At 36.9% G+C, this 15,389-nt stretch overlaps 3 protein-coding genes across 4 annotated transcripts; 1 reads left to right on the top strand and 2 right to left on the bottom strand.

The window, feature by feature from the left end:
• Positions 1-568: 568 nt before the first annotated feature.
• Positions 569-4,924, bottom strand: LOC109158139. Of its 2 annotated transcripts, none has more exons than XM_019305972.1 (10): positions 4,765-4,924; positions 4,385-4,533; positions 4,075-4,233; positions 3,474-3,533; positions 2,975-3,070; positions 1,848-1,940; positions 1,613-1,756; positions 1,305-1,412; positions 946-997; positions 569-846 (listed from the first exon to the last, which is right to left on the bottom strand). In XM_019305972.1, exons 2-10 carry the CDS (start codon positions 4,481-4,483, stop codon positions 812-814), a joined length of 846 nt encoding a protein of 281 aa, XP_019161517.1. In that variant the 5' UTR covers positions 4,484-4,533; positions 4,765-4,924; the 3' UTR covers positions 569-811. The 2 variants fall into 2 exon arrangements, with proteins under 2 accessions (XP_019161517.1, XP_019161518.1); XM_019305973.1 differs by lacking the exon at positions 4,765-4,924 and adding an exon at positions 4,711-4,728.
• A 3,353-nt stretch (positions 4,925-8,277) lies between these two features.
• On the top strand, positions 8,278-11,046 carry LOC109158092 (protein ALTERED XYLOGLUCAN 4-like). Its single transcript, XM_019305913.1, has 3 exons — positions 8,278-8,422; positions 8,542-8,858; positions 10,273-11,046. The coding sequence occupies exons 1-3, from the start codon at positions 8,278-8,280 to the stop codon at positions 11,044-11,046; spliced, it is 1,236 nt and encodes a 411-aa protein (XP_019161458.1).
• A 575-nt stretch (positions 11,047-11,621) lies between these two features.
• On the bottom strand, positions 11,622-12,242 carry LOC109158091. The gene has a single exon (XM_019305912.1). The coding sequence runs from the start codon at positions 12,240-12,242 to the stop codon at positions 11,622-11,624; it is 621 nt and encodes a 206-aa protein (XP_019161457.1).
• Positions 12,243-15,389: the final 3,147 nt, after the last annotated feature.

Genomic DNA, 15,389 nt, shown 5'->3' with positions numbered 1-15,389 from the left:
TTTTCCTCTTTCCCTATTCTCTTTCCTAATCACACTTACAAAAACTTCTCAAAAATTACACCCAAAAAAAATAAATAAATAAAAATTCACTATTATGGATGCTCTAAGCCTTGGTGTGACCTTCTTTCCTTCTTTATGGAAAGAGATGATGGGTGGCATGTTGTGTAATTCAATAGGAGCATAGTGGTCAATCTAGTCTATGCCAAGGACCATGTTCCAACCTCGCAACCTTAACATCCTCAACTTTCTTCTGAAAAACTTCTTCTATTGACCATCTAAACTGATTCCAAACTTCATTGCAAATCATCTTGTAACTGAGGGAGGCATCCAGGAAAGCATCCTACCATGCCTAGGATGTTTCCAAGCTCTCAAGTATAAGAATATGAAGATACATTTACCTTGTTCACTGAGGAGAAGCTTCTGTGAATCTGTAATTTCTTTTGAGACAACAATTTCTAATCCCTTTCAGGTTGAGTTTGAATCACTTCACACTACAACTTGGCATGAAAATAGTTAGAAATCATAATGTAAGACTTATGAAATCAAGAGAAGACTCTAAAAGCAGATAGGATGAAGATAATACTAAAATCTCCATTAACAATTAACTATCTTGTTGGTTTCAAGAACAGAGCATCCTAATGCTATAATACATAAATTGTAACACTAGATTTTGCAATTTTGTTGCATATATAGCATATCATTCCGGTGATATATCTACACTTGATCTAGAAGATCATGTTCAAAAGTGTTGGGAGACCACTTATCCTCCCCCAAAAAAAACATGACAGTCATTAGGGGCTATGCATCTTGGCTACTTCATGTCACACTCCGCTTGTGTTTCACCATCTGCACAAGATTAACTTAGTAAAATTTTCAAAAAATAAAAACAAGAAAACAGATCTATCACCAAATTATGAAATAACCAGTGGTTGCAAAGATCATTACTCTTAAGATACACAGCTAGATTTGCCTGGGCATCAGCTTCAGTATTGTATTCCTGGCAAATCAAATAAAATAACACTCAGAATACAGAGGAATATCAATGTAGAATAAACCACAACAAACAAAAGATGCTTGCTTGTAATTGTGTGAAAAACTGAAAAAACAGAGTATCACCATGACAGTTCTAGCATGAATATAAGGACCAGTAACTCAAAAAAAAAAAAAAAATCTCAGCAACAAACTATAAATTCTGGGTATTATCCAATATGAAATGGAAAGGACAGAACAGCTATCGTTGACTCATAACAGTTGATAACATCCAGTGATCCACTATACAAACATCAAAGACTAGTAGTTCATACTCTTTCAACATGGGTGATCTGGAAGGACATAAATTGATCCTTAAGCTCTTTGGCAACCTTGCATAGTTCAGCCATGTTCTGATTCTTGGTTTTCCAGAGTCCCTGAGTCTATTCCATGAGGAAAGAATAAAAGCAGGAAGCAAAATGAGAGATTTAAGTGAGTTACTTGTTATCATGCACAACTTCATTAAATTTTTCCATCACTCTTGTACTATCAAATTAACCTAACACAAAACAGAGAATAATACTGCATATTGGAATTGGAAAAACAAATGGACAGTAAATGCGAGAGGGAAGAGAAGCAAAACCTGCATACAGACGAGCTTTGAGTCTCCTTGGACACGTATGTGTTTAAAACCTTTTTCAAGAGCATACTTCAATCCTAAGATTACACCTCTGTATTCAGCAACATTGTTGGTTGCAACTCCCACACCTTCACGTAATCGGAAAACCTACAAAATGGAATAAAATGTGGGAAGCTAGAATTCATGGCTGACTATTAGACATTTAGACGTGCCTAGTTAAAGAGAAGAGATCACCTACCATACTTCCATCAGCAGCTCGCAGGACAGCGCCAGCACCAGCAGGTCCAGGATTTCCCTTTGAAGCACCATCAAACTCAAGAATACAGGAACACTGTACATAACGGAGGTGAGGCAATCATCACGAAACACTGACAATGTCAGCTGGGTAAAACAACAGAAATACCAAAAAGGCACTAATTTTGACTGTTTAAAATACCAGCTGTCTTTAAACAATAACCAAAAGAAAAAACCTTAATACATTACTTATGAGAACATTAAATTAAAGCTCCAGTAATTTTCCCGTGGATATATGTATAAAATTCTTTATATATTTAGCTGTAGATTTTTCATGAGTTCTCATTCCAATATAAGCTTTCATGTTGTGCCATGACCTATGGTGGCAGCACCACCGGCTAGAAATGGTTTTTTTTGTGGCAGCCGGTGGTGGAGGGATGGCAATGGGGCAGGAGGGGACATATCCCCTGGGCCTGCCCCCACATTCCCTCCTCAATCCCTGCACCCGTTCAGGGAATAAATATCCTCCCCATACCTGCCTCCAAGGGGACTTTGCAGGGGCAGGGAATTCCCACAACGTAATTTTTATTAATATGCATATTTTTTTTAGTATTAGCAGCACCATACACATTGCACAAAAATGAGCATCCAATGTATTTGCCCAACTTTAAAATGTTGATTATATTGAAATATATTAAAGAAAATAATAAGAAATAGATTTTAAAAAAATAAATTTCAAATTTAAAATTTAATTTCACAATAAAATTATCAAATATAATTCATTAATACATACATGTCAAAAACAAAAACACCAAAAAAATTAACTACAAATTTACAGGTTGTCACATTATTGTTAATTGAGTCAAAGTTTGTGATTCTGAAGTAACTGTAAAAAAATACATTTACCTAGTTTCATTGATTTACAAATGTGTGGAGCTTTGGTTTATGTTTCAATATTACAAGAAATACTCACAAAGCATCACCAATTCCACATCCACAATACACTCTTACCATTTTAAGTTGACAGAGAAAGAGGCTGCGCTAAAGTTAATATGATAAATATTTTACTTCATTGCAACACCACTTGGAACACAAAGATTATAAAGTAGCTGTTTCCTGGAAGAAACTTACACAATAGGAAGACAGTGGTGGGACTTCAAGGAAATTATCCAACTTTGCATGTTTTTGCTGAGTGGCTGCTGAAAATGAAGCAGATCCAGCCATTTCCTGTTGATCAAGGAAAAAGCATGTTTAAAGGGCTAAATATCTAGGGAAACTCTGCACAGTGTAGATAAACTTAGTAAATATCACCATGATTGCCAGCATGGAAAAATTAATGCTCCAAGCCTCCAACATTAAATTTAAAAAAAAAAAAATGATATGATAGTTTCAAATTCATGGAAAATACATTTTGGAATATAATACATTGGTACAGGTAACAAGTGAAAGAGCCAGACAGCTCTCTACAAAAAATGTTAAACTTAAACCAAGTTTGATATGCATACAATTGAATGATTGCAATTTTTCATTTCACGATTGAGAGAGAAGTCCTATCACCTATGCAAAAGCTAAAGATTGGCCATGCAAAGGAACAATGGCAATGAAAAATCTTTTTCATATTAAGCATTACCTGCAACCTTTTCTCCTGAAAATCCTTGCTGAGAGTTTTATCTTTGGAAGAACCTGGTTGCTGAAACAAAAGAACCTTTTTCTCAATTATTTTATACTGGTTACTTGACCAATGTTTTTTCGCTGCAAATATTCACATCAATTAAACATGTTTTATAGTACAAGAACAATGCTTTCCCCTCCAAAGCTATGACATTGTAATTTCAAAGACAGAACTATCTGGAATGAAGAGGTTAAGCAAGCAAAAAGTAAACAAAAAGATTAAAAACAAGGTTCTCAAATTCTTCCCCTGGAATGGACAAACCTATTTTCCCGCTAGCTCTAGTGTCAATGGCAAAATCAAATTGGGTAATGGGACACCTGAAGCACATTATTCTTGTTGCAGCAAGATTTTCCAAGATTTCATAGACATCTTTTTTCTAAAATGAAGCAGAAAACCAGCAAAGTCAAAGAAACACCATTTTCCAGAAATAGACTGAAGTACTATCGCAAGTTGCCAAGGAATAGAGACAATGACATGATAAGTATAAAATCTACACAATACACTGTAAATAGCAAAGGCATAAAATATCACTTTAGGAATCGAGAATAAACTATCCAACCCGGAAAGGACAGGGCATGAGTATGCCAAATAGATCATCTCGGACATCACTTGAGTCAATAGAGTACATTGCATTCTTAAGCCCATGAGAACCAAGATACTCTTCAGATTCTTTTGCCAGGCAATACCCTTTAAATACACTTATGGAAGGCTCACCAACCTGAAAGAATTGACAAAGAAGCCATCATCATTGCTTCTGGTAAAGAGGTCATAGCATATTTTTCAAATCATTACCTCACAAAAACTGTAGTCAGAATTTAAACACATTTCAGGCCTAAGCAAACATCATTTGCAGAGCAAGAAAAGCTTACGCAGGACCGGATTAGGGCCTGGAGATCACTTAAGCTCTTGTAGACCCCTATAACATCGCCTTTGCGAACGACGTAAAAAGCGTCCTTTTCATCCCCCATTGATGTTTCAAATTCAAGCCCTCCTTGCTCTACTTAGCAAATTAATAGCACTGCAAAGAAACACTTTAAAATTTCCGACTGAAAATGTAAAGGGAAAAACTAACGAAACTTCAAACAGTGCAGAATGAAACGGTTTAAATTTAGAGCAGAAGTAGTAATTTACACAGTCCAGTAACTGAAAACCCTAATAATCAGAATGAAATTGAAATTGGAAAGGGCATTCTCACAGTTGAGAAAGAGATAAATCATGATCACTTAGGGAAGGGAGAGATGAGACTAACAGGAGAACACCGGCGGCGAGATTTGTCAAGTACGGCCGATATTCCGGGGAAGCGAAAGGGACTAACTGTTGCGAGCTATCATAAATGCAGTTTTCATAGTGATGTGCTCTGACAATTGCTCTGACAATGATTAGACAATTGGAGAACAAGGGAAACGATTGAAAATGTGTGTATCAACATTTATTTTTTATACTCCGTATAATTTTTCAATTTTTTAAAAAAATTTTAATCAATAAATAATATAAGTGATTTTTTATTTTGAGGAAAACAAACTTCATTAATTCAAGGGAAAATGACACTTTTTCCCCTGAGTTATATACCTATAGCATTTTTTCTCCCTAAATTATTGAAGTGGCTGTTTTTCTCCCTGAAATGTTAAATGGACATATTTACCCTTAAACTAAATATTTAATTTATTTTTTTTCTCCAACAAATTATGACCATAATTTGGTTCAAACCAAACAAACACTATAGCAACCAAACCGAAATATTCCAATTACAATTTAGAATCGAAATTCGATATTTAGAGTTTATTAAAATTGTGAACCGGAACGGACGGTTCATGTTCCGAACTGAAAAAATAAAATACATTTATTGTTGAATTTAGACTATTTTAAAATAAAAAATAAAATTTTAAAATAAAAACGGTTCAAAATTGCAAATCGGATCCAGAATCGCCGGTTCACGATTCAAGATTCAATTTTTTTGATACATAATTTTAATAAATTGACATTTAAATATTGGGTTCTAGATCTGAATTATAACCGGAAACTATTAATTCGATTGCTTTAGTATCCGGTTCAATTCAAACCGAACCGTGGTCATCCCTACGTATACGCAATAATTTGTTGGAGTAGTAAAATAAATAAAATGTGTACTTTAAGGGTATAAATGTCAATTTAATATATCAGGGGGGAAAAACACCACTTTTAGAATAATTGAGGGGGCTAATATGCTTACCTAAATAATTGAGGGGGAAAAAGTGCTATAAGTATATAACTCAGGGGTAAAAAGTGACATTTTCCCTTAATTCAAATTCTTCCAAAAGGCTGAACCCCAACCCTAAGGGCCCCCCACACCCCAGCCCGAGTCCCCCTCACTTTGAGAGGTTGCTCCCACACTGCCGCTGGTGAGACTTGATCCCTGGTCATTCTTCCAAAGTTTCACCTCTATGACCAATTGAGCTACCCATGCGGGCTCATTAATTCAAATCAAAGTACAAATCGTTAACAATAAACGAAGGAGGGGTAGTGATCCACTCCTGACGTACAAATATATAACAAACTTCCCTAGCAAGGCTATGGGTTATTCTATTCACAGTACGACTAACATGAGAGATATCTACGTGGGTGATAGAACGTAGAATATCTTTGATATCCAAGGTCAAAAGAAGAGTCATCGGCACTATGCTTTAAGCTATGAACAATCTGTAATGCGTCCAATTTGATTTGAATTCTGCTCACACCTTGTCTCTTAATTCATGATAGAGCCTCTCTGATTGCCACAGTTTCGGCTTTTTTTGGACTGAGTATACCTCTACCAGGAATACTAGCAACAACAACAAATTGACCAAAATCATCTCTGAGCACCCAACCAAAGCCCACATGCTTTCTCTGAGAATCAACTGAAGCATTAGTATTGAGTTTGAGGAAACCTGGTTGAGGTTTTCCCCACCTTTGAATCTGCCTATTTCTGGATGCTGAAGTGTCTTCGCTGCTACCAGTTACATTCAAATCTATCTATCTATCTATACATTAAAGTACAAATATTTTGGTAAAAAAAAGTTATTTTTCCGCCCATGCTGAACGACGTTGTTTTCTCATATTGTTGCGCGGACTTATCTAGACCATTAGATGCGCTTAGATCAGCAGTTGAAAATCAATGAATATAGGAAAAAACGTGTTGGCATTTTGCTAAATTTTTGTACCATGTATATTTTGGTGGTACACTAAGTGCTGGGGTGTGGTATACTTGTGAGTGCTATGTGGTGCACTTTTGAGTGAACTGTGATGTACTACAAAATACTAGTCTATGGTGCATCAATGAAAAAAACGGGGGTGACATTTTGGTAATCACTGTACCATGTATGTTTTAATGGTGCATTAAGTGCTAGGACGTGATGCACTGATGAGTGCTCTATGGTGCACTTTTGAGTGAATTATGGTGTATCACAAAATGCTAGTTTGTGGTGCACTAATGAAAAAATACGGTAGCATATTGGTAATTTCATGCATCATGTATACTTTGGTGGTGCACTAAGTGTTGGGAGTGTGGTGCATTTATGAGTGATATGTGGTGCACCTATATAAGTATCATGTGATGCACCTATGAGTGTCCTTTTTGATAGGGGTGAGCATAATTACCGAAAAACTGACAAAACCGATAACCGAACCGACCGATAATTTCGATTATCTGTTATAAGGCAAAAAAAAAAAAAAAATCGACTATTCGGCTATTCGGTTATTTATCGATTATGAAGGTGTAATAACCGCAGTCACCGAATAACCGACACTATTATTATTATTATTATTATTATTATTATTATTATTATTATTATTATTATTATTATTATTATTATTATTATTGTTATTATTATTATTATTATTTATATATATATATATATATAATATTACTTGTGGATGCTCGGTTATTCGGTTAATCGAATAACCGACCGAAACCGATTATGTTGGTTTCGGTCGATTAAAAGTGTATGTTCGGTCGATTTTGATCGGTTATGGAGATTTAAAAAATGTCATCGGTTATCGGTCGGTTATTAACCGTAACCGGCCGATGTTCACCCTACTTTTTGGTACACTAGGATTAGATGCACCACTAAATATATGTAAATGCATTAAGCTGCACGATCATACAATAAGGATTGTCTACTATATATTGATCAATATATTATTGTCATTTTTATGAACTTTTAATATTATTTTTGTAAACCAACAATACTATTTTAATGAACATGAGTCCATGATTATTACTACAACACAACTTTCATTTTTGCTAATTCTAGAGTATATTTTTAGGATACTAATTAATAATTATCATCCATCCAATAAGTAGTTTTGCTTATTTGGCTTACGCGCTTGATTTGTTGCTCTTAACAATATATACTCTGATTTCAAAATAATTGACACAATATTCAATCATGTGACATATCATACATACTCCTATTTTTTACTCCATTTCTTATTCTCTACTTAGGTGATATTTTTTTGATTCATTGATTCCGCGAACCAAGTCACTTTTGCATCCATGCATGCATAATAATCAATTACTCTATCCTAGTTTGGTATACAGTACATGTATAAGATATTTTGTAGTAAATAAGGAGGAAGAATCAGAATCAACCCCGTCTATTGTTTGTTTTCATTTCAATATAATATAATATGTAATTATGTGACTTCCAAATCAAAATTGGCACCTCCATCACCCTTAACTTGTTACTAGTTTTTTAATATATAGTCTGGTCTTCACTCTAGCTCTTTCCATTCTCTCTTGAGCTCGATGGGGGAAATGGACAAACATTTTGGGCTGGGAAACACGGGTGTTCTATGCTTCTATTCACTATTTATATCTCTTATTTTCTCCGTTTACATATTTTCTTCTTCAAATCTGCTCAAATTCACAGCCTTCCACGCTAATACAAACGGTTGTTTTCAGCGTGCTCAAACCAGTGAGTAATAATTATTAACTTTAATTTTTTTTTAGTATTATTGACTCTGTTATAATGTAGTATCTGTCCATATATATTTTCTCAATTTATTGAAGCACATATATATATTTGTTGTTTAATTGTTATAGATAATGAAAGCTGCGACTTGTTTGATGGTCGTTGGGTTCCAGACAAAGACGGCCCTCTATATTCCAATTATAGCTGTCCGACCATCCCTACGATAAGGAATTGCTTCTTTCATGGAAGGAAAGATAGAGATTTTCTTTACTGGAGATGGAAGCCAGAACAATGCCAACTTCCTCGGTTCGATTCCAAAGCGTTTTTGAGCATTGTTCGAGGAAAGACAATGGCTTTCATTGGTGATTCAATCGCTCGGAATCAAATGGAATCGCTTGTGTGCCTTTTGTCCATGGTTAGTGATGGATTTAATTAACTCGGGGTGACCCGAATCAATTAAGAACGTAATACGAAAAATAAATCATATAGAACGATGTCGTAAAGGCCGTGAGACCGTATATTATATTAAATGCCGTAGAATTGGTTATTACAACAATTTGGTAAGACAAAGTGTATAGAATAGGAAGTAGATGTCCTAACAAGGTGAGGTGGGGGGGTTTTTATATGCAACAAACCCCCCAATCGCTCCCCCTAAAAAGGGAGCGGTTAGATCGCCCTTTGACCGGGGACCCCGGCGGATCGGGTCGGGTCCCGAGCTCGGGTGGTGCCGAGCTCCCTTACCCGAGCTCGCTATGGGTCGAGCTCGGGTAGGGTCGTGCTACCCGACCCGAGCACACGTCACTCGGCTCGGATCGAGATACCTACAAGGTGCTGTGGATCGGATACTTTTGGGCTCCAACGTGGTGCTCCGGATCCGCATTGTTATTTTGGATCAGGTCGTGGATATAATATATCCGTCAGTTAGCCCATCTCATCGATGGATCTCCTCTTTCCTAACATCCTTCTACTTTGTTTTTCTATATATATGAAATACCAAATCTTGTTGGGCTTAATTCACCAATATATAGGGCATGTTTAGAGCTTACTCCAACGCATTAATGCAATAGGTAGGCAAAAATCCATGTTAGCAACTCCAATGTATCCACAAGTTAAATAATACCACTACTATTCCATCCACATGGCAAATTATGCTATATAAGGTGGACACAGTTTCAAAATTGTTCATAATTATGAATATATAGTTTAAAAATTATGAACATACAGTTCTATAATTATAAACATAGAGTTGTGAACATAATTATGAATATATAGTTTTGTAATTATGAATATAGAGATTCAATAATTGTGAATATGAAGTTCAAAAATTATGAATATTTAGCTTTATAATTATGAGCATATAGTTATGTAATTATGAATATAGAGTTCAATAATTATGAATATATAGCTTTATAATTATGAACATAGAACCGTGTCTACCTTGACACGATTCCACAGCATAACGATTGCCATCCACATATACCATACACAATGTTGTAAAAATCATGCCTAGGCGCTAGGTGGTGACCGACTGCATAGAAAATCATTGAAATCAGTGATTTATGCGGTCAGCCACATAGACGCTCTAGGCGGTCTAGGCGCCGACTAGGTCACAACGGGGCCGACAATTAGTTATTGTTCCGTTTTTTTAATGGGCCGGGTTATTTCACTCAAGATGACGTCGAAATAATCCTAAATCGTTTAAATCGGTTGCAAACTAAAAAAAATCACTCGAAATGACATCATATACTAAAAATACATTATTTGTGTACTAAATGTACACTATTTGATGGTATGACACACACAACTAACGATTGGTAATGATGGTGCAGGAAGAAAGTCCAACAAGTATATCCGAGGATCCGGACGAGGAGGAAAAATTCACCACAGCATGGCATTTCCCCCATCACAACTTCACCCTCAAGGTTCACCGCTCAGTATTCCTCGTCCGCCCCACCCAGAAAGTGAAGAGCAATGGGTATTCCAAAACCCGTTTTCACTTGCTCCTAGACCAACCAGACCCAAACTGGACCCAAAACCTATCAAACGTGGACTTCGCCATTTTCTCCGACGGCCAATGGTTCCTCCGCCCCATCTACCTCCACGAGGCCGGCAACCTCACCGGCTGCATATTCTGCCGAGAACCAAACGTGCAAGACTTCAGCACAGGCTTCGCCATCCGGAAAGCATTCAAAGCCGCTTTCAAGTACGTGAACGAGAGGCGAAGCGGCATTGTGGTGTTCGTGCGGACGTTTTCGCCGTCCCATTTCGAGCACGGGGCGTGGCATAATGGTGGGTTTTGTAATAGGACGAGAGGGTTGAGTAGAGAAGAGGTGAAAGTGGGGGGTGATGATTGGGAATATAGGAATATTCAGGTTGAGGAGTTTGAAAGAGCGAAAAGGGATGGGGAGAAAAGAGGGAACAGGTTTGAACTCATGGATGTGACTCGAGCTATGATGATGAGGCCGGATGGACACCCTGGGGAGTTCTGGGGAAATAAATGGATGAAGGGTCATAATGACTGCCTGCATTGGTGCTTGCCAGGGCCAATTGATACTTGGAATGAGCTTTTGCTTCAGCTGCTTCGTTCTCAACATCAACCTTAATTGACCTATATATATTGATTGACTTCAATTCCCATCCACAAATTAAAGTTGTTTTTTTGGCTTGTAAAACACATTATTATTGATTTGATTTGATTACTTTTTGTTGGAGTATCTCCTTTACAATAGCTTTCTAAATTTCAAGACAAAATATATATATTTTTTATTTTTTTGAAAGGAAGACAAAAAATACATATTGCAATTAATTCATAGTGGTGAAAGTGGCTAAATTAAATTAAAGTTCCATATTTTCATCAATTAGGATTAATGGATAATTTTCCGTGTGAATGGATTATCTTAAGATTATATTGGTGAAATGGTGCCTCCAAAATTGATAAAACAGGTTATCATGAATAAACCATTTTTTTAAGTATTGTGATTGTGATATTAGAGTATATAAGATATAGGAGAGAAGATAGAGCTATCCAAGATCTCAACTTTAAACTTTATACAGAACTAGTCACATAGGAGCAAGTTTGCACATAATAAGGCTGAACCCATCCCTACAAATAATCCATTGACAAAGTGATGTGGAATAATATTCTATTTTTTTTTAAAGTCAAAAATTTCGGATTGCATTAATTCATGGTAGTAACAATAAAAGAGGGTAGAGTATCCCTCCAGACCGTTCGTGCTTCGACCACACTTACATGTTTAGCTAAGGCATGAGCTACCGAGTTGGTGTCTCTGCGTACAAACTTAATAGAACAAGAAGCGAAAGAACGAATTAAACGTAAACACGAATCTAAGACAACACCAAGATACAAACGAAAAGAACTGGCATCCCGAAAACTAGAAACAAGGACCGCATAATCCGAAAAAATCTCAACATTGTGATAGTTGTGTTCTTGTAGCCACGATAGGGCCTCTCGTATCGCCATGGCTTCAGCTAGGAGAGGGTCATACGGACATAAAAGAGGACCATTGGTCGCTGCAACAAAAGCGCCTTCCATGCTGCGCACGTAGAAGCCATAAGTTGGCGAGTAATCTGAACCATAGAAGCCGGCATCAGTGTTGCAGACTACCGCATCCACAGGTACTGCATGTGAGCGGTCGGCGAAGGCAGGCGGCAAGGGAGCAGCCAGCGGAGGGGAGGCAGTGTGACGTCGTGCGTTGCTCGAGTTCCAGGCAGCCCAAGTACTTTGGAAGGCGTGGCATATATGCAAAGGAGTCGGCAACGCAAGTTCCCAAACAGCCATGTTTCGAGCCCTCCAAATTTTGTAGAGTATTCCGCAAATCTGCTCTTTTAGAAATCCAGTAGATGTTGCTAAGCTTCCCAACCAAACTTCCACCCATTGCATAAAATCATAATCATCAACGTTAGGGATATGGAGGTGTGAAACATTCCACACACGTCTAGCATAAGCACAAGTACATAAAATGTGCATAACATGCTCTTCACAAGCACCAGAAACCGGGCAAATATTTGAGATCTCTACACTTTTCTAGTCAAATTAGTAATAGTTGGCAAAATATTAGAGAAGGCTTTCCATAGGAAAATCCTCCATTTATGAGGGACCTGGAGGTTATTCCAAAATGTACCATGGGGGTGTGAATTTCCCCTAGGCATCTATAGCCATCTTTTACCGTATATAGTCTCCTGATATCCCCCTTCCAAAACCAATCATCCTTAAATTTAATGCTCACTGGGGTCTGTAGAATTAAATCAACATCCCTGGGAGCAAAAAATTGTGTAACTAGTTCATGGTTCCACCTCCCCTGCTCATAGGGAACTCCACTCCAGTTGATAAGGCTATTAGGGGGTGGGGTGGAATGATAACTCGTAAAGGTAGTGACAGTAGAGAGATGGGAGGTATACACATTTCTTGGAGGGTAGTAAGGAGTGTAGAAGTATAACATGGAATGTAATATTAAAAGGAGAAACCAGAAGCTTGAGTGTGTAGGAGGACGAGCACTGAAGTGATTTACGCAATAAGAGTGAGGGAAGTGAGATGAGTGTTGGAGAAAAAGTGACAAAGGCCCTGTTTGGTAAAAAATTGGCTTATAGGTCAATTTTGGCCTATTTGACTACTATTAATTGTTTGATTTAGTTAAAATATCAATATAAATGTTTGGTTAATTAGATTTTTGCAACTTCAAAAGGCTAAAATTCAAAAAGCTACTCCAAACAACTTTTTCAATTAACTTTTTGAAAAAAGAAATTATACCGAACAACTATCAGCTAACAACTAATTTACCAAACACTTTTTTACAATCAGCTAATGTTATCAACTATTTATACACTCTAATTAACACAATCAGGTAACAGCTAACAGCCATTTTACCAAACATGGCCAAAGTGAAAGTGAAAAGTGGGAGGAGGACTAGTGAAGGTACTGACAGTAGAGAGAGGAGGTATACATATTTCTTGGAGGGTAGTGAGGAATGTAGAAGTATAATATGGAAGGTAAGATTGGAATAAAGGAGAAACCAAGAGCTTGAGTATGTAGGAGGACGAGCACGGAAGCTTATTTACGCAATAAGAGCGAGGAATTACAGCGGAGAGTGAGAAGAGTATTAGAGAAATGAGAAAGGTGAAAAAGTAAAAGTGAAATGAATAATGTATGTATTTATAGGAAGGTAGGGTGAGCTAAGATCATCTACGTGTCAAAGATATGAAGGGTTACATTAGTTGATGGAACAAATAAAAGGGAATAAGGTTCAAATAGGCTACTCAACTGTACACTAAATTACAATTAGGTCATTGAACTCAAAAACAATACAATTGGGTCCCTGAACAACACAAGATCATGCAATTAGGTCTAAAATAACTTGTTTACCTGAAAAAGCAGGTTACCAATTTTAAAAATAATTTAAAATAAAATAATTAATTAAAATTTTTAAAAAAAAAAAAAAAAACAAAACAAAACTAATCTACTGATTCGTCTCCATGGCCGAAACCTACGTCTCCAGTCATGGAGACGAAGGGAGAAACTTCATGGCCGGAGAAAACCAACCATGGAAACGAAGGGAGAAACTCCATGGCCGGTGGTCTCCGCCGTGGAGACGAAACTCCATGGCTGGTGGTCTCGGCCATGGAGACGAAACTCCATGGCTGGTGTTCTCCGGCCATGGAGACGAAACTCCATGGCTGGTGTTCTCCGGCCATGGAGTTTCTCCCTTCGTCTCCATGGCGCCATGGAGTTTCCCCCTTCGTCTCCATGGCGCCATGGAGACGTAGGTTCTGGCCATGGTGACGAATCAGTAGATTAGTTTTTTTTTTTTTTTTTTTTTTTAATTATTTTATTTTAAATTATTTTTAAAATCGATAACCTGCTCTTACAGGTAAACAGGTTATTTTGGACCTAATTGCATTATTTTGTGTTGTTTAGGGATCCAACATTGTTTTTGAGTTGGATGGCTTAATTGTAGTTTGGTGTATAGTTGGGTGGCCTATTTGACCCTTATTCCCAAATAAAAGATTCAAAACTTGTTAGAGAAGCTAGAAATTCAAAAACCCCAATAATTGGTGATTAAATACAAATGTTTTGAAAACATACAATTTTTGGCTTTTCCTCTACTTTTTTTTTCGTGAAGACGAGCAATCTACTCGTCGTCCTTGGTCTACTTTTTTTTTCCCCTCTGTTTGAGTCACTGTATTCATAGTCAATCCGTAATTAGTGGTAGTGATTTAGTGCATAGCCTCTGTTTGAGTCACTGTATTCATAGTCAATCCCTAGTTAGTGGTAGTGATTTTAGGGACTTCCCTACTCTAACAGAGAAAGAATCAATAACGTGTGCACTGAGAGGCGAACTCGCAATCTTCCAAATAGAAGTCCAATTCGGATACTATTAGATCATATAGTCTTGGTGGCTGTGGGATTTAATTACTCTGAATTGTATAAATATCCTGCAAAAATGGCTTGTAAGTTGTAACGGGTTCACAATATTATTCAGTCAAGAGCAATACAAAATTTCACAATTTCTTTTTGCAAACAACATTGTGTTCGAACGTTTCTGTTCACTGGTAGGTTGACAACTGGACAATCATAAAACCTGCTCATAATGAAACACAAAGAATCAACATTGCCTTCACTTAGGCTCAATCTCATAACCTCCTACATAGGAGAGGTCACTACCTGCCATCTGAGTACAAAACTAATACACTCATTTAATTTGTGAACATTGTCAGAAATTATTTTCTAAGAGTATTTTGACCGAGTTAATTCTGTGGACTAGATTGCTAATATATCATTCATGCCATCATCCATTAGACGAATTGTTATGCTGTGGAACCGTCACTACTGGAAATTATGAAATTTCCGACCACCTGAAAGTGATCTTAAATTAAGTCAAAAGTCTTGTTCCGACCACTTTTAGTATCCGGAAAAGCCTTTGTTACTATT

The sequence above is a fragment of the Ipomoea nil genome, unplaced genomic scaffold (genome assembly GCF_001879475.1).
Source record: "Ipomoea nil cultivar Tokyo-kokei standard unplaced genomic scaffold, Asagao_1.1 scaffold2805, whole genome shotgun sequence".
In the NCBI taxonomy this organism is placed as follows: Eukaryota; Viridiplantae; Streptophyta; class Magnoliopsida; order Solanales; family Convolvulaceae; genus Ipomoea; species Ipomoea nil.
The sequence above is the reverse complement of the archived record's forward strand: the minus strand, read 5'-3'. Positions and strand labels throughout refer to the sequence as shown.

What these genes read in the sequence shown, in the direction of transcription:
- LOC109158139 (XM_019305972.1), bottom strand. Translation starts at nt 4,483, where the DNA reads ATGGGGGATGAAAAGGACGCTTTTTACGTCGTTCGCAAAGGCGATGTT. An exon ending in TTCAGGAGAAAAGGTTGCAG is followed by an intron (nt 3,071 to 3,473) that starts GTAATGCTTAAT and finishes CTTGATCAACAG; the next exon opens with GAAATGGCTGGATCTGCTTC. An exon ending in GAGCTGCTGATGGAAGTATG is followed by an intron (nt 1,757 to 1,847) that starts GTAGGTGATCTC and finishes TCCATTTTGTAG; the next exon opens with GTTTTCCGATTACGTGAAGG.
- LOC109158092 (XM_019305913.1), top strand. Translation starts at nt 8,278, where the DNA reads ATGGGGGAAATGGACAAACATTTTGGGCTGGGAAACACGGGTGTTCTA. An exon ending in CTTCCACGCTAATACAAACG is followed by an intron (nt 8,423 to 8,541) that starts GTTGTTTTCAGC and finishes AATTTATTGAAG; the next exon opens with CACATATATATATTTGTTGT. An exon ending in TTGTGTGCCTTTTGTCCATG is followed by an intron (nt 8,859 to 10,272) that starts GTTAGTGATGGA and finishes ATGATGGTGCAG; the next exon opens with GAAGAAAGTCCAACAAGTAT.
- LOC109158091 (XM_019305912.1), bottom strand. Translation starts at nt 12,242, where the DNA reads ATGGCTGTTTGGGAACTTGCGTTGCCGACTCCTTTGCATATATGCCAC.